The sequence below is a fragment of the Sprattus sprattus genome, assembly GCF_963457725.1.
Source record: "Sprattus sprattus genome assembly, chromosome: 7".
Classification (NCBI taxonomy): Eukaryota; Metazoa; Chordata; class Actinopteri; order Clupeiformes; family Clupeidae; genus Sprattus; species Sprattus sprattus.
The window spans coordinates 2,614,210-2,633,494 of NC_137926.1; the positions used below are offsets into that span (position 1 = coordinate 2,614,210).

The 19,285-nt window shown below is 43.9% G+C and overlaps 1 protein-coding gene across 1 annotated transcript in view; it reads right to left on the reverse strand.

Moving 5' to 3' along the window:
- Positions 1-698: 698 nt before the first annotated feature.
- Positions 699-19,285, reverse strand: part of syk (spleen tyrosine kinase) — a gene marked incomplete at its 3' end in the record, with an annotated part of 24,114 nt that continues 5,527 nt past the window's right edge. Inside the window, exons 3-12 of the mRNA XM_080842569.1 lie at positions 18,168-18,306; positions 17,227-17,311; positions 14,946-14,983; positions 8,683-8,698; positions 7,347-7,506; positions 6,331-6,540; positions 3,557-3,743; positions 2,375-2,515; positions 1,782-1,894; positions 699-768 (exon numbers count right to left, since the gene is read on the reverse strand). Of these exons, the coding sequence (XP_080698695.1) occupies positions 699-768; positions 1,782-1,894; positions 2,375-2,515; positions 3,557-3,743; positions 6,331-6,540; positions 7,347-7,506; positions 8,683-8,698; positions 14,946-14,983; positions 17,227-17,311; positions 18,168-18,306 (1,159 nt within the window). The remainder of the gene's footprint in view (positions 769-1,781; positions 1,895-2,374; positions 2,516-3,556; positions 3,744-6,330; positions 6,541-7,346; positions 7,507-8,682; positions 8,699-14,945; positions 14,984-17,226; positions 17,312-18,167; positions 18,307-19,285) is intronic.

Here is a 19,285-nt window from a genome sequence, read left to right on the forward strand (position 1 = left end):
GATGTAATTGTCCGGCAGTCCACCCGTCTCGGGTAAGATCTTGGCGGCTTCAGTTTGCATATGTTTCCTCGGAGTAAAACTTCTTAGTTGCGAGTGGCACATAAACACTTTATTGCAATATATTATTAATACCAAAACAAATGCAGACATCGCAGCTGAAACCGAGCAAAGTGCCTCATGTTTGCATAACATATTTAATGTCAGGAAGAGAAGCCAGAAAGACTTAAATTTGCATATATGTACTGCAGCTCCGTAAGAAAACCCAAAATGTTATTCTGATGTGAAGCTGTGCATGTATAAAACATTACATATTGAATTGTAAATTGCTTTGCTACAAGGAAGTGACACAAGCATCTACAGGGAGCCTTTAAGGCAGGATTTTTATGAATTATGAAAAAGTACTGAAAGTAAGCATGGGAAAAGGAAAATGCTGTAAAAATAATTGTACATCATATGACAATAATTAACATTTAAGGAAAAATTCAATTGTGTGAACTGCCATAACAAAAAAAAACATCTTATTTATTGCCTTTATCGTCTTAACAGTCATCCTTTAAACTCTACTTTACTACAAGAAGTTTATTTTCTTTCCCTCACAACTGCTGTCATTTTTTAAAGACGTTAAATTCTTATAAACTTTGGATTTCTCCTCACATGGTCCAGTTAAGTGTCACTGGTGGGGGGGGGGGGGGGGGGGATCACTGTGTGTCATAGTAGTAATCCCTCAACCTGGGCTCCACTACTGCGAAGCCTGGCCTCTCGTCCTGCCTGCACACAAACACACCACACCACATAGGTTAAGTCATGCAAACAGCTACCAGATGTCACCACTAGGGGGCGCTTTGAAAGCAGGTGCAAGGGGTTGCAAGTTATAACATTACATCTTTAATTAAAACAGGAAGCAGCTTCTAGGCCAAACCCTATTGCCATTAGAAATAGAAATAGAAATATTTATTGTCATTGTATTTGTATTCAACCAAATTTTGAGCGCTGCTCCTGTTTGTGCCACAAGGGGCAACATATAACAACGCAACAATACAATAGCTAAAAAGATTAAGAGTACAAAGTGTAGTGGTATACAGTACAGGTGGTCCCAATGTGGTGCGTTGCAAATAAATACAGTAATATTTTAGTTTTGCGCACATGAATAAGACAATTATTTAATCTTACGGTGCAAGCAGTAATCACAAGCAGTACAAGCTGTCATTTCTAGATTAGAAGAGACAATACTGAAGGGTATTGGGCTCTGTGAAGCGCCTCAAGACAATACGACTGCTGTTTTGGCGCTATATAAATAAAATGTAATTTAATTTAATTTAATTTAATTTAATTTAATTTAATTTAATTTAATTTAATTTAATTTAATTTAATTTAATTTAATTTAATTTAATTTAATTTAATTTAATTATTGCTAAAATGTAGTGAATGTGCAGTAGCAGTATTTCTTGGAAATGAAAATCACTGTCCAGGCTGTGGAGACTGAAATAAATTAGACTTTGAAATGTCCTCTGCCCAAACAATCACGGCCATTGGACTACGACAAGCAATAACCTGTGGAACTATATACCTGTACGGAATGTAGTGTTCAGTTTGGAATGTCATTCAGTTCCACTGAGAGCACTGAAAGAGGATTAGCTGTAGATGAACTTTTCAAAGTTGGAGCGCTTCCTATCAAATACACTGAGAGCATGCGTAGCGTCGATTATGACCTGCTATCAGGGATGCTACGTATGCATTCATCTTTTTTGTCCCAAGTATTTGAGTATGAGGAAGTGTCTTACTTGTACGTCCAGCACTTCTTCATGAGCTCATACATCTCTGTGGGGCAGTTGGCTGGCGCGTCCAACCTCTGTCCACTCTCGATCATCTGGATGACCTCGTTTCCTTTCATTCCCTGAGAGAGAGAGAGAGAGAGAGAGAGAGAGAGATGGAGATGGAGATGGAGATGGAGATGAGATTGAGCCACAGAGAAAGAGAGAGAGTGAGAGAGAGAGAGAGAGAGAGAGAGAGAGAGAGAGAGAGAGAGAGATGTAGATGGAGATGTTTAGTAGTGGCAGAGAAGATTTGGCACATTTTTCATGGGCGCAACCCACATTCTCAGTTGTGCTGCTCATCCCACAAATGCATGTTCCTTACAAATGCGGCACCATTTGAAAGGGAACTAAACAGGCTTTCCAACGGTATACGATTTATTGCCAAGAAGCATTGTTACAAAAAAGAAATAATCTACCAAACACAAATTTCCTTACTTTTTGTTTTATGTTTATATATATACTGTATATATTTATTATATTTCCATTCAACCCATTTATGGGAATATATTATATATATATATAATATAAACATATTGGGATATATATAATGAATCGAGTACCTTGTAGGGTTTCATGCCATAGGAGTAGGCCTCCCACATGAGGACCCCAAAGCTCCACACGTCACTCTTGCAGGAGAACTTGAAGAAGTTCATGCACTCTGGGGCGTACCACTTCACCGGCCACTTACCGTGACCCTTGGCCTGGAGGAGAGGAGAGGAGAGGAGAGGAGAGGAGAGGGGAGGTGTTAGCTGTTTGTTCTACCTTAGCCTTGTCTCAGGTGTTAGCTGTTTCAGGTGTTAGCTGTATGTTCTACCCTAGCTTTGTCTCAGGTTTTAGCTGTATGTTCTACCTTAGTCTTGTCTGGAGTTAGCTGTATGTTCTACCTTAGCCTTGTCTGGAGTTAGCTGTATGTTCGACCCTAGCCTTGTCTCAGGTGTAGGCTGTATCAAGTGTCAGCTGTATCAGGTGTTAGCTTTATCTTCTACCCTAGTCTTGTATCAGGTGTTAGCTGCCTCAGGTGTAAGCGGTATGTTTGACCCTAATCTTGTCCCAGGGGTTAGCTGTATCAGGTGTTAGCTGTCCCAGGTGTTAGCTGTATGTTCTACCCTAGCCTTGTCTCAGGTGTTAGCTGTATCAGGTGTTAGCTGTATGTTCTACCTTAGCCTTGTCTCAGGTGTTAGCTGTCTCAGGTGTAAGCTGTATCAGGTGTTAGCTGTATGTTCTACCTTAGCTTTGTCTCAGGTGTTAACTGTATGTTCTACCTTAGCTTTGTCTCAGGTGTTAGCTGTATGAGGTGTTAGCTGTCTCAGGTGTTAGCTGTCTCAGGTGTTAGCTGTATGTTCTACCTTAGCTTTGTCTCAGGTGTTAGCTGTATCAGGTGTTAGCTGTCTCAGGTGTTAGCTGTATCAGGTGTTAGCTGTAAATAGTCCTCTACCCCTGTGAGGCTCCAGAGGAGGCCATTGGTGCTGATTTATTAGAACGGTTCATTGTGACCCTGCGCTGGCTTTCTCACAGGAACTGACCGGACTGAGGAACCAACCTTGTAATAGTTCTCCTCCTCTGTGAGGGCCTTGGAGAGGAACCAACATTGTAATAGTTCTCCTCCTCTGTGAGGGCCATGGAGAGGAACCAACCTTGTAATAGTTCTCCCACTCTGTGAGGGCCTTGGAGAGACTAGAGGAACCAACCTTGTAATAGTTATCCCCCTCTGTGAGAGCCTTGGAGAGACTAGAGGAACCAACCTTGTAATAGTTCTCCTCCTCTGTGAGTGCCTTGGAGAGGCCGAAGTCGCTGATCTTGGCGTAGTGCTGGGTGACCAGCAGCACGTTTCGGGCAGCCAGGTCCCGGTGGACGAAATTGTGCTCCTCCAAGTACTTCATCCCCATGGAGACCTGGTGCACCAGCTCAGTGATGTTCTTAATGGCCACGCTCAATCTGTGGAGGAGACCCATGGCTGGTTACCCTCATGCCAAATTAATCAGTGATATGAGATATAGATATCATGAAAGAATCAGTGTAGACGTATAGATATCATGAAAAGAGAATAAATCAGTGTAGACGTATAGATATCATGAATAAATCGGTGTAGACGTATAGATATCATGAATGAAACAGTGAAGACGTATAGATATCATATTTCGGATTTCTGTAATCCATATTTCAACTGGGTGTTAAGTCTTCATTCTGGTTCCCTTTAAGAATGATATCTATCTCAACATGTATTATAAAGCGTGAAAGACAACAAGAAAATGAAAGAATGATGGAAAACAAACAAACAAAAGGAGGAAAACAACAGAAAATGAAAGAAAGATAGAAAGACAACCAACAAAACACAGAAACAGCTAAATAATGAGGGAAATTAAAAAGACAACAAGAAAGAGGCAGAAAGAGAGAGTAAGCACACACAAAGGGCAAGAAAGACAACAAGAAAAATGCAGAAAGAGAGAGTAAACAATAACAGCGGGCGAGAAAGACAACAAGAAAAAGGCAGAAAGAAAGAGAGTAAACAATAACAGCGGGCGAGAAAGACAACAAGAAAAAGGCAGAAAGAGAGAGTAAACAATAACAGCGGGCGAGAAAGACAACAAGAAAAAGGCAAAACGAAAGAGTAAACATAAACAAAGGGTGAGAAAGACAACAAGAAAAAGGCAGAAAGAAAGCGAGAGTAAACAACTAGAAAATGCATTTCCTGAAGGAAATACCAGTGCATGAAATGCAAAGGTTAAGAAAGGAAGAAGAAAAGAAAGAAGAGTGAAAGAAGGAAAGAAGAAAGGAAAGAAGAGTGTAAGAAGGAAAGAAGAGTGAAGAAAGGAAAGAAAAGTGGAAGAAGGAAAGAAGAGTGGATGAAGGAAAAAAGAAGAAGAGTAGAAGAAGGAAAGACAAAAGGAAAGAAGAGTGAAGAAAGGAGAGAAGAGTGGAAGAGGGAAAGAAGAAAGGAAAGAAGAGTGAAAGAAGGAAAGAAGAAAAGAAAGAAGAGTGAAGAAAGGAAAGAAGAAAAGAAAGAAGAGTGGAAGAAGGAAAGAAGAAAAGAAAGAAGAGTGAAATAATGAAAGAAGAAAAGAAAGAAGAGTGAAGGAAGGAAAGAAGAGTGGAAGAAGGAAATAAGGAAAGAAAGAAGAGTGAAAGAAGGAAAGAAGAAAGGAAAGAAGAGCGTAAGAAGGAAAGAAGAGTGAAGAAAGGAAAGAAAAGTGGAAGAAGGAAAGAAGAGTGGATGAAGGAAAAAAGAAAGGCAAGAAGAGTGGAAGAAGGAAAGAAGAGTGAACAAGAGTGGCTCTGGATGAAGAGATAAAGAGAGAGTGAAAATATTGAAAAAAGGAGATAAAAATGGAGTGAAGAAGAGAGATTGAGTGTGAGAGAAAGTTGACAGAGAGAAAGATGGAGAGATGGAGAGAAAAAAAATAGAGAATGGATGGTGTCTTAATGTTCCTAGTTACAGTTAAATTGAGAGGGACAGAGAGAGAAGAGGTTCTTTGGATTTGGCACAGGTGTCAGTGAAGCATACTAAGGCAGAAGGCAGTAACTTCTATGTTAAAGCTCAGTGGTATGATAACAATGGAATAATGACCCTATTAATTAATCAGTAGTAATACTATTTCATTTATCACAATTACCAATACAATGATTATCACACACACACACACACACACACACACACACACACCATTGAATTATCACATTAAGCACATAAAACAATGAACTTGAATTGTCACATGAAACACATAAAACATCTATGTCAGTCCATTGGGGTGTGTGTGTGTGTGTGTGTGTGTGTGAGAGAGAGAGAGAGAGAAAGAGAGAGAGAGAACGATAGAGAATGAGGCCCATTTTCCCCCTCCACATGCCCCCGCTCGCCAAGGGAAGTTACCCGATTTAGATGCACCTTTTTCGGACTAGCCACAGGCACTGGGTGGGGGAATAGCCCGATAGCTTAGCATATCTGCCATGCAATTCTAATGGTAATGCTACCTAGCTTGGTATGCTAACTGTCGGTAGCCTATACATCGTGAAATCAACCAAAATACTGATGTCACTGGCTTTAATTTGATAATGGCATGTTAGTAGTACATTTAATATCAGTACATTTGTTTAATTACTGCTGATATTTTACAAATACGTCAAAAACTCATTTTTGACCAAACTTGAAGTTACGGTCTTTTGCCTTAGCACGGCAGAGTAAAGCACAGGTGCAAGCCAGTTTAAAGACCCTATTATGATGTCATAATGGCCCAATGTAAGTCAATGGGAGAAATCTATATTCGTTTTTCTTTAATATATTAAAAAGTATAAAGTTTAGAAAAGTGAAAAATACATAGCATAAGTGTCGTTTATAAGGCCTACGCGACAAAGTTTGATTGAAGTTTCTACGTTAAGCGGTTCGGGCTGAATTAATCGCAGAAAAAGGTAACAAGAATAAGAAGAAGAAGAAGAAGAAGAAGAAGAAGAAGAAGAAGAAGCCTAGGAATAACAATACAGGGCATTTCATGCACTGTAATAACAGCGGGCGGGCGTCCCCTACTTGTGTCTCTGCAGGTACTTGTGCAGCGGTCCCAGGTCTGCCAGCTCCATGACCAGCATGAGGTTCTCCCCCTCGCAGATGCCGATCATGCGCACGATGTAGGGGTTGTCCAGCTGCTGCATAACGTTGGCCTCGCGCAGCATCTCCTCGTGCACCGCCGCGTTGTTGTCGTCGTTCTTCAGGATCTTCACCGCCACCGGCTTCTTAGTCCTGGCGTGACACAGCCAGACAGACAGACAGACAGCAGAGAGACAACAAGGGTTAGGGATACAGCACAGACCCTTCTTAGTCCTGGGGTGACACAGCCAGACAGACAGACAGACAGCAGAGAGACAACAAGGGTTAGGGATACAGCACAGACCCTTCTTAGTCCTGGGGTGACACAGCCAGACAGACAGACAGACAGCAGAGAGACAACAAGGGTTAGGGATACAGCACAGACCCTTCTTAGTCCTGGGGTGACACAGCCAGACAGACAGACAGCAGAGAGACAACAAGGGTTAGGGATACAGCACAGACCCTTCTTAGTCCTGGGGTGACACAGCCAGACAGACAGACAGCAAAGAGACAACAAGGGTTAGGGATCCAGCACAGACCCTTCCTTGCATGAGGTCTTTGCTTGGCACAGGAATGCAGGAGGGGAGGATCATGACTGCCGTGTAGTCCTGCTCAGGACCATATTGCAAGAATCTTTCTAATCCCGATGTATTATGTTCACTGTACTCAAGCCTTCATGGCATGCAGGGCCCATTTGTATAGTTGTGTAACAGTTATTTTAAATTCTTCCACATGAGTTCCATACTGACAGTTCTTTTTTCAGTTACAGGTTAGCTATTTATCTTTTTTGTGTGTGTATGTTTGGGTGTGTGTTGGAAATGAAGTGGTTGAGTGATTCTGATTGATTTGTGCTGAATCCCCCTCCTTTTAGGGATGGCCTCTGTGTGGTTCTCTATGGTTTGGGCTCGTCAGTGTAAATGAGTGGGGGGAGATCCACTAAGACATGGCGCCAGACGCACTTCCTCATCGTGTATATGCCCTTCCGGACGGTGCCGAAGTTCCCAGAACCCAGTTCCTCGTCCTCCAGGAAGAGCTGACTGCGCTCCACGTGGGTCTTCCGCAGCTCCTCCGGGTCTGCATACGGACTCTCATACACCTCCGTGTCCATGGGCATAGCATCTGGGAGGTGGGGGGGGGGGGGTATGATAGAATGAGTGTGAGAAAGAGAAAGAGGGAGGGGAGAGAGAGGGAGAGAGAAAGGGCAGGAGAAAGACAGAGGGGAGAGAGGGAGGAGAAAGAGAGAGGAAGGAGAAAGAGGGAGGGGAGGGGAAGAAAGACAGGAAAGAGTCAAGGAGCAGAGATAAAGATGAGAGGCAGATAGAGTAAAGAAAGAAGAGGAGAGTGAGGGAGGGAGGGGAAGAGAGACAGGAGAAAGAGTGAGGGAGGGAGGGGGAGAGAGACAGGAGAAAGAGAGAGGGAGAGGAAGGACAGGAGAAAGTGGGAGGGAGAGAGACAGTAGAAAGAGTGAGGGAGGGAGGGGGAGAGAGACAGGAGAAAGAGAGAGGGAGAGGAAGGACAGGAGAAAGTGGGAGGGGAGAGAGGGAGGAGGAAGAGAGAGGGGAGAGAGGGGAGAGAGGAAGGAGAAAGAGAGAGGGGAGAGAGGGAGGAGGAAGAGAGACAGGAGAAAGAGAGAGGGGAGAGAGGGAGGAGGAAGAGAGACAGGAGAAAGAGAGAGGGAGAGAGACAGTAGAAAGAGTGAGGGGAGAGAGGGAGGAGGAAGAGAGACAGGAGAAAGAGAGAGGGGAGAGAGGGGAGAGAGGAAGGAGAAAGAGAGAGGGAGAGAGACAGTAGAAAGAGAGAGGGGAGAGAGGGAGGAGGAAGAGAGACAGGAGAAAGAGAGAGGGGAGAGAGGGAGGAGGAAGAGAGAGGGAGAGAGACAGTAGAAAGAGAGAGGGGAGAGAGGGAGGAGGAAGAGAGACAGGAGAAAGAGAGAGGGGAGAGAGGGAGGAGGAAGAGAGACAGGAGAAAGAGAGAGGGAGAGAGACAGTAGAAAGAGTGAGGGGAGAGAGGGAGGAGGAAGAGAGACAGGAGAAAGAGAGAGGGGAGAGGAAGGAGAAAGAGAGAGGGGAGAGATGAAGGACAGGAGAGAGGGAAGACAACCATGTGATGCAGTCTATTACTATGCATTGCATCATACTTGTTTTATGATTGTGCATTTTCAATGTCCTCCTTATCAGCACCTCAAGTAAGGCGTGAAAATATGGTCTTAAAAGAAACAGTTGCTCTTACCAGTTGTATTTGGGACCCTAGTTTCATAAGTATTGTGATTGGGTAATGACTCTGTTGTTTTGTTACGTTGTTTGTTTCCATTCTGGGGAATTAAAACAGTAGATTAGCTGAGATGACAAAGAAGAACACAACACACACAACACACACACACACACATACACACAACACACACACACAACACACACAAACATAAACACAAACACAAACACAAACACAAAAACTAAATGGAAATATTCAGCTTGTTCAGGTTCAGAAAGTGAAAGTGTCTCTAAATCTGGTCACGTCCGGAAGAGTCACACTAGGCACAGGCACAGGCACTGTGAAATGACTTTGACTTTCTGAACCTAGAAACCATCATCCTTTTGCAAACACACACACACACATATATATATATATATATATATTTATATATTAATAGATAGATAAAGATATACATATATATATGCACAGTGCACACAATGAGGGTCAAATCAGCTTCCATGCAACCTGAAAGACCACACAAACTCAAAACACACACACACACACACAAACTCAAAACACACACGTCAGGTTGCATCTCTTTGGAAATGGTCCAGGTTTCCTTCATGGCCACCCTGTATTGATGTCTCAGACAGAGATTTAATTTCATTCAACTGATTCGATAATGTCTCTGAATCTGTGCGTTCTATACAGCAGGACTACGAAGAAGGCTGATGGGTGAAAACTGTGTTACGTCAGGGCTGATCATGAAGGAAAGCAGCCTCTGTATCACTCTCAGGGGAGGGAGAGGGTCAAGTGTCAAGGGTCAAGTGTCAAGGGTCAAACATGAGACAGGGTGGGTGGAGATGGAGAGGATGAAGAGACTGGGCACACAAGCAGAGTTTCACTAGTTAGCGTCCTTGTGTGTGTGTGTGTGTGTGTGTGTGTGTGTGTGTGTGTGTGTGTGTGTGTGTGTGTGTGTGTGTGTGTGTGTGTGAGATGGAGAGGATGAAGAGACTGGGCACACAAGCAAAAGTTTCACTCGTTAGCGTCCTTGGATTCAGGAAATGTTACTTGGTACGAAAAGTAAGTTGCAGTTCAAAGGGGAATCGAAATCCCGAAAGATTTTCTCAGATGACTGTCCATTACAATGCAGTCTTGGAAATGACAACATTAAGATCAAATTTGTTTGGTATTTAAAAAAACTATTTGCACAACACAAGGCCAGTCATGTGAGAATATGATTTTATGATTCATCTGTCTGTTGAAAACTAACACTGCACGGGGGGTTCAGAGTTCAAAGTTCAAAGTTCAAAATACTTTATTGTCATTGCCACAAAAACAACGAGACAGTAGGGTCTATTGATTCATCTGTCTGTTGAAAACTAGCTCTGCACAGGGGTACTATTGATTATTAAGTATTAAGACATTATTGCACTCAATTATGGTTGGCGTTGAACCATTTATTGACATTGACCTAAGTTTCTTCTACACTGTATTATGCCTTCAACAGGGTAAGCACTATCACAGACCACAAGAGGGCAGCAGTGACCAAAGAGTGGTTTGTGATAGGGCACGAGAAGGAGGAAGTGAGCTATTGTGGAAACGGAAACATCCTGTGGGTAAACATAATGAAGGGACACGGTTTGGCCTCTGTGAACTGTTCTATCTTATCTGTGATCTATAGTGACTCCTGTTCTATCTTATCTGTGATCTATAGTGACTCCTGCTCTATCTTATCTGTGATCTATAGTGACTCCTGCTCTATCTTATCTGTGATCTATAGTGACTCCTGTTCTATCTTATCTGTGATCTAAAGTGACTCCTGTTCTATCTTATCTGTGATCTATAGTGACTCCTGTTCTATCTTATCTGTGATCTATAGTGACTCCTGTTCTATCTTATCTGTGATCTATAGTGACTCCTGTTCTATCTTATCTGTGATCTATAGTGACTCCTGATCTATCTTATCAGTAAAGAAAAGAAAATCTCTTTCTTTCAGGTTATGTAAATACAAAGGACAATGCTGCTCTCAAGTTATTACATTCATGGCTGGCGGTTAAGTGGAGACTTAAGCAATTATATACATCAATATAATTTTTGTCACTATGGTATGGTTCAAGACATCTTCCAAACTACCCTTTTTACAATTCTGTCCAACAGGTTCTCTCTGTCAGTAGAGAAACTAGACGTCCCCTGCGATGGCTATCATCCACAGCATGTGTTAGCAGACCAGGACGAGGTGTTGAAGACTGGTCCCCTCTGAAGGCTGACATCCACAGCATGTGTTATCAGACCAGGACGAGGTGTTAAAGACTGGTCCCCTCTGAAGGCTGCCATACACAGCATGTGTTAGCAGACCAGGACGAGGTGTTGAAGACTGGTCCCCTCTGAAGGCTGCCATACACAGCATGTGTTAGCAGACCAGGACGAGGTGTTAAAGACTGGTCCCCTCTGAAGGCTGCCATACACAGCATGTGTTAGCAGACCAGGACGAGGTGTTAAAGACTGGTCCCCTCTGAAGGCTGACATCCACAGCATGTGTTATCAGACCAGGACGAGGTGTTAAAGACTGGTCCCCTCTGAAGGCTGCCATACACAGCATGTGTTAGCAGACCAGGACGAGGTGTTAAAGACTGGTCCCCTCTGAAGGCTGCCATACACAGCATGTGTTAGCAGACCAGGACGAGGTGTTAAAGACTGGTCCCCTTTGAAGGCTGCCATACACAGCATGTGTTAGCAGACCAGGACGAGGTGTTAAAGACTGGTCCCCTTTGAAGGCTGACATACACAGCATGTGTTAGCAGACCAGGACGAGGTGTTAAAGACTGGAACTAGCGCCCCTCTGAAGGCTGACATACACAGCATGGGAAGGCTGTGTCATCATACTCATCATAAGTGCATGACCACTCCCATTAGAGAGGCACCACAGACCTCATATGCCGTCAGAGAAAGTGCCTCTATTAAAACCTGTCGCTGTCTTAGAAAGTGCCTCGATCACAGCTTAATGCCGTCTTAGAAAGTGCCTCGATCACAGCTTAATGCCGTCTTAGAAAGTGCCTCGATCACAGCTTAATGCCGTCTTAGAAAGTGCCTCGATCACAGCTTAATGCCGTCTTAGAAAGTGCCTCGATCACAGCTTAATGCCGTCTTAGAAAGTGCCTCGATCACAGCTTAATGCCGTCTTAGAAAGTGCCTCGATCACAACTTAATGCCGTCTTAGAAAGTGCCTCGATCACAACTTAATGCCGTCTTAGAAAGTGCCTCGATCACAGCTTAATGCCGTCTTAGAAAGTGCCTCGATCACAGCTTAATGCCGTCTTAGAAAGTGCCTCGATCACAGCTTAATGCCGTCTTAGAAAGTGCCTCGATCACAGCTTAATGCCGTCTTAGAAAGTGCCTCGATCACAGCTTAATGCCGTCTTAGAAAGTGCCTCGATCACAACTTAATGCCGTCTTAGAAAGTGCCTCGATCACAACTTAATGCCGTCTTAGAAAGTGCCTCGATCACAACTTAATGCCGTCTTAGAAAGTGCCTCGATCACAGCTTAATGCCGTCTTAGAAAGTGCCTCGATCACAACTTAATGGCGTCTTAGAAAGTGCCTCGATCACAGCTTAATGCCGTCTTAGAAAGTGCCTCGATCACAGCTTAATGCCGTCTTAGAAAGTGCCTCGATCACAACTTAATGCTGTCTTAGAAAGTGCCTCGATCACAGCTTAATGCCGTCTTAGAAAGTGCCTCGATCACAGCTTAATGGCGTCTTAGAAAGTGCCTCGATCACAGCTTAATGCCGTCTTAGAAAGTGCCTCGATCACAGCTTAATGGCGTCTTAGAAAGTGCCTCGATCACAGCTTAATGCCGTCTTAGAAAGTGCCTCGATCACAAATTAATGCCGTCTTAGAAAGTGCCTCGATCACAGCTTAATGCCGTCTTAGAAAGTGCCTCGATCACAGCTTAATGCCGTCTTAGAAAGTGCCTCGATCACAACTTAATGCCGTCTTAGAAAGTGCCTCGATCACAGCTTAATGCCGTCTTAGAAAGTGCCTCGATCACAGCTTAATGCCATCTTAGAAAGTGCCTCGATCACAGCTTAATGCCATCTTAGAAAGTGCCTCCAGAACAGCTTTATGCTTCTGCAACCTTTGCAACAAAGTACTTACTACCCCCAATAACACACTGAAAGTTCAAGGCAGAATAATTTATGAACGCATTAATGGGAGTAAAAAGGATGATGATTAATGGAAAGATGAAAGACAGAAAGTTGGCAACCCCACACGTATGTTAGTGGCTCAAATCACACCAGTTCTGGTTAGAACCCCCTCAGCATGCGTGGTGAGTTAGTGAATGAATCGTGCTGCTGCACTGCTGATAAGAGAGACAGAGAGAGACAGGAGAGGGGGATGAGAGGAGAGAGGGATGAGAGGAGAGAGGGATGAGAGGAGAGGGGGATGAGAGGAGAGAGAGACAGGAGAGGGGGATGAGAGGAGAGAGGGATGAGAGGAGAGAGGGATGAGAGGAGAGGGGGATGAGAGGAGAGAGAGACAGGAGAGGGGGATGAGAGGAGAGGGGGATGAGAGGAGAGAGAGAGACAGGAGAGGGAGAGAGGGAGAGGGGGATGAGAGGAGAGGGGGATGAGAGGAGAGAGAGACAGGAGAGGGGGATGGTGTGTTCGTTAGTGCACCTTTTTGGAGCCTGGTTTGGGGAAGGAGTAGGATTTGATTCTGGAGATAAGTCCAGCTGTGGCTCCCCCCAGCTAAAAACCACAAGTTTGAAAGAAGGTTATTCGTTTTAGTCCATTCGGACTTCATGTCACATTTACCAAGATTGTTGATGTGCATGTTAAGTTAGAGGATGTTAGTTCATTCTGTTATGGTTTGTCCATCATCGTCACATATCATGCATGGGTTTGAGTCATAAACTCGTAAACAGAAGTGATATTGCCCTTGTAGTTACACTAATAATCTGTCTATCTGGTCGAGTCGTGCGTGCACACCATATAAAGACAACATAAGCCTGTGTTTTGCTCGTCAAGGACTGTACCCGGCCTAAAGAGCCGTTTCCTCGTGGCTGTGTACGCCACTTTATCACTTGTACTTCCTGTCATGTGACCCAAATAGACTATCACTGTCATCACACTTGCAACACTCAAATGGGGGAAGGGGAGTTTCAAGGTCTGTTACATTATTTAGTATTCCGAGAAGACTTTATCCCACATGTGTGTGATTCCAGGAACAATAAGAGGGTTTTGTTTCTGAGCACAGGAAGTTGATAAGCACACATTTTGTTTGGAGAGAGAATTGCTTCCATGTTTCTTGACAGTGGTGAAGAGAAGGGAAGTGTGATAATGTTGACTTTGCCCGCTGACAACAACACCATACAGGCTCATCTGAGGGGGGCTGACTGGATGGCTTCATGATGAAGAGGCTGTTTATGGCCGTGTTGTAAACGTGTCAATACAGCCGAGTAGAGAGGATTTACCACAGTCAAACAGCGCAGCCATATAGATGCAATGTCTCTCTGTTTACAACTGAGCTCTCGTGCCACATGACACCTATCCTATGTTGTTTTTTGTCAGGCTTGTATTATAAATGCTGACTGTACCAGGTCATAAATGGTTAATTAAAGTGTGTTGTACCATCATTGTCAGATAATATGTCCCATGTCCTCTCAACAAACTTCTGAAAGAGGATGGGTGGGGGGATTTATGTGGAGTTATTGGGTTCAAAGCTAAAATCACTCAACAAATCAAATATACACGATGCAAGGCAGACGAAAAGGGTCTTTTCAGCAGCGGCGGTGAAGCCAGGTCCCTGGTGAGAAACCTTTCCGTAGCCCTGCTGTGTGCTGCTTGGGAATCCCAACAAAAGCAGAAGACCTCTCCCAGGGCTCTGCTAGCAGAATCTTCTGTCGGTTCATTTCTAGTATCTAATTTCTCATTGTCTAGTATCTATTTCTCATTTCTAATATCTAATTTCTCATTATCTTATATCTAATTTCTTATTTCTAATTGTCTAGTATCTAATTTCAAGTATCTTATTTCTAATTGTCTAGCATCTCATTTCTCATTTCTAGTATCTAATTTCTAATTGTCTAGTATCATGCATCGTGACCTTGGGCTGTGAGTGACAAAATGTGACAGGTTTGAGTTGCAATTCTGATATTCTCAAACTAAAGGGGATCTTGTGTAAGTGTGGACGGTGTTTTAACCCCTGGCTTGCGGTCTCTGAGTTTGCTGCGTAACATTTTTTGGATTGTCTTAGTGCATCCAATTAGCCCTGGGTATCAATGCTTTCCAACAGGGTGTTTACTTTTGCTTCTCGCCTCCCGTTCTGGCAACTTAACATATTCTGGAAATAGACTGTCACTTACCGCAGGATGATGGGTTGGTAGAGAAGGTCGGCCTATATCTGCATAGCAACGACAAACATGTTCATTAACACAGGACTAAACTATGGCGATTTATCCATCCACCTGCCAGTCTTTGGCCCTAGTTTATGTGCCATAGTCTTTATCCTTCACTAATTCATAAGTAGAGTTTACATGCTGTTGCCATTACTTGGGGTTCAGGTCAGGATGAGGTTTAAGATACTGGTATTGTATTATACAATGTATAGCAATGATGGCAGTAGCTGCTATCAGCTACTTATAATATCAACCATTCATCCATTCATCCATCCATCCATCCATCGACTCATCCATCTTTTCATCTATTCATCCTTCAATCCATCCATCTATCTATTCATCCATCCATTCATCCATCCACCCATCCATCTATTCATCCATCAATCCATCCATCTATCTATTCATCCATCCATTCATCCACCCAATCCCTCTATCCATCATCCATCTATTCATCCATCAATCCATCCATCTATCTATTCATCCATCCATCCATCCATCCATCCATTCATCCATCCATCCACCCATCCATCTATTCATCCATCAATCCATCCATCTATCTATTCATCCATCCATTCATCCACCCAATCCCTCTATCCATCCATCCATCTATCCATCCACTCATCCATCCATCCACCCATCCATATATTCATCCATCCATCCATCCATCCATCCATCAATCCATCCATCTATCTATTTATCCATCCATCCATCCATCCATCCATTCATCCATCCATCCATCCATCCACCCATCCATCTATTCATCCATCAATCAATCCATCTATCTATTCATCCATCCATTCATCCACCCAATCCCTCTATCCATCCATCCATCCATTCATCCACCCAATCCCTCTATCCATCCATCCATCCATCCATCCACCCAATCCCTCTATCCATCCATCCATCCATCCACTCATCCATATATTCATCCATCCATCCATCCATCTATCCATTCATCCACCCATTCATTTCTCTACCCATAAATCTGTCAAACCCTACGTCTGCTCTAACCTCTAACCTCTTACCTTCCCACAATGCACTGCCTCATGCAATCAAACTGATTCATCTGCCCCCTTCCATTCATTCTTCTGTGCAACTCTCTGTAAATCACCATTAACCCACTGGAATCATCTATCAATCATCTATCAATTCATCTATCAATCATCTATCAATCCATCTATCCATCTGGAGAAATCATCGTGTTTTAACACCAATACCCCTGTGCTTCCATTCATCATCAGCTCATATCTCTACTCAGTGAAGACTTATAGTGGCCCTTACAACCATCTATCTATCCACCCATCCACCCATCCACCCATCTATCCATCCCTCCAGCCATTCATTCATCCATCCACTCACCCATCCACCCATCCATCACTCGACCCCTCCATCCATCCATCCCTCCATCCATCCATCCATCCATCCATCCACCCATCCATCCATCCATCCATCCATCCATCCATCCACACATCCACCCATCCATCCATCACTCGACCCCTCCATCCATCCATCCATCCATCCATCCATCCCTCTATCTACTCAACCATCCATCCATCCCTCCATCTACTCAACCATCTACTCAACCATCCATCCATCCATTCATCCCTCCCTCAATCTATCCCTCCCTCCATCCCTCCATTCATCCATCCATTCATTCATTCATTCATTCATCCATCCATCCCTCCACCCACTCCATCCACCCATCTATCCCTCCATCTATCCCTCCACCCATCCCTCCATCCATCCCTCATTCATCCCTCCCTCCCTCCATCCATCCATCTACTCAACCATCCATCCATCCATCCCTCCATCTACTCAACCATCCATCAATTCATTCATTCATCCATCCATCCACCCATCCATTCATCCCTCTCTCCATCTATCCCTCCACCCATCAATCCCTCCACCCATCCATCCCTCATCCATCCCTCCCTCCCTCCATCCATCCATCTACTCAACCATCCATCCATCCATCCCTCCATCTACTAAACCATCCATCAATTCATTCATTCATCCATCCATCCACCCATCCATTCATCCCTCTCTCCATCTATCCCTCCACCCATCAATCCCTCTCTCCATTCATCCATCCCTCCATCCATCCATCCCTCCACCCATTCATCCCTCCCTCCTCCCATCCCTCCACCCATTCATCCCTCCCTCCCTCCCTCCTCCATCCCTCCCTCCCTCCTCCATCCCTCCATCCATCCCTCTCTCCCCAGACTGCGCTGTAGAGACACTAGTGTACCGTTGGAGGCTCCCTCTGGGCGGGTGCAGGGCTCGGTGAGGACCCTCAGGAGACCGTCTGGCTTGTAGGAGTAGTGCTCCACCAGCTGCAGCAGAGAGGGGACGACACACACACACAACACACACTTCACAAACACTTATAAATACTTCACACACACTTATACACACTTCACACACACTTATACACACTGTGTGCTGTTTTAACAACACACTTCACAAACACTTATACACACTGTGATGTTTTAACAACACACTTCACAAACCCTTATACACAATATGTGCTGTTTTAACAAGACACTTCACAAACACTTATACACAATATGTGCTGTTTTAACACACTTCACAAACCCTTATACACACTGTGTGCTGTTACAACAACACCTGTATGTGGGCTTGTGTCCGTTCTTTACAATTTTCTTCACAAAGCACCAGGCCACAGAGTAGCTATATTAGCATATTTAGCATATGTTTCAGAGTAGCTATATTAGCATATTTAGCATATGTTTCATGAATGAACAGGAACTGGTGAACAGGAACTGAATATGCATGTTGTACCATAAAATAATGATATGGATTTAATATCCTATTAGTATAAATTCTCAACAAGAAACGTGGATCATTGATGTGATGAGCAAAATAGGATTTATAAATGTCATAATTTGTAATAATAAAGTATTGATTTTATCCATCAGATAAAAACCATTCACTCACTGCATACAAATTATAATTCCAAAATCTAATTCAAATTAGAAAATTGAATTGAAGTCATTCTAAGCCCTCTGCCCTCCTCTTCCCTCCTCTGCTCTCCTCTGCCCTCCTCTGAACTCCTCTGAACTCCTCTGAACTCCTCTGAACTCCTTTAAGCCCTCCTCTGAACTCCTTTAAGTCCTCCTCTGCCCTCCTCTGCCCTCCTCTGATGGGGAGACCGATGCAGCCTGTTACCTGCCACAAGGTGTCGAACTTCTTGCCGTCCGGTATGGAGAGTTTCCCAGCTTTGTCCTTATCGATGCGGTAGTGCATAACCGCGCCGTCATGGAGGATGCAGAGGGCGTAGGAGCCGTTGCTGTCGCGCTGACGGATCCTGGATGGGGGAGAGGAGAAGATGGAGGCCGGTGGGTGCAGGTCGAATGGAACGGGTTGCGGATTTATCAAGTGCCATATCACCGTCATATGACGTCATACACAGGGGGTTCAGGAAGTGTAACGTACTTTCAGGCATTGGTAGGGGTACCGAGACCTAGTTTTTAGCCTTATACTCTAACCCTAACCCTAAAAAAATCCTAAGACTTTTAGAAACACTACGTCACTTCCGGTATGGCACTTTCAGGCATCTGCTAAATCCGCAACCAATGGAATGAGAGCACTTAGATTTACTCTGCAGTACTGTGCACCAACAGTAGATGGCAGTGTTTAGTGTGACAGTGTGAGTACGGTGAATGTATGCAGACAGAATGTGTAGGTTTGATGGAGTTATAGATATTTTACTAAAGGGAGTGGCCTTTTCTTTTCTTCACTGACAAGTGGACTTTTCTATTCAAAATACAAATAGCGTTAGGAAGTACATGTTGAGCGATGCATTCTCAGCACTGTTTTCGTTTCCACACACTCTCCTAGATTAGATTTCTCATTGGTTGAAGAAAGCTTTAAAAGAAAGCGTGAAAAGGGTTTTTGTACCACTTTCTTCAACCAATGAGAATGTTAACGTGATACAGACACATAATTTAAAAAAGTAGGCAAGGAAAGCAAATCTCTCACACACCAAACAAGCGGACAAGACAGAAATCTGAAATCCCATCCCCCCCCCCCCCCCCCCCCCCCCCCCTTCATGCTCTTCTTTCACAGTGTGGTTTCTGTGTATTCAGATTTGACAGTGGAACAGTCACGTTGTGTCCCCCCGGCAACCATAAGCCATTTTCCCACCCCCTACCCTCCCTCATGGTCACTGCAGGAAGTGCTTTGCATGTGCATCATCTCATGCAGTCTATACATGTGTGTGTGTGTGTGTGTTTGTGTGTGTGTGCTGAATGTGTGTGTGTGTGTGTGTGTGTGTGTGTTGAATG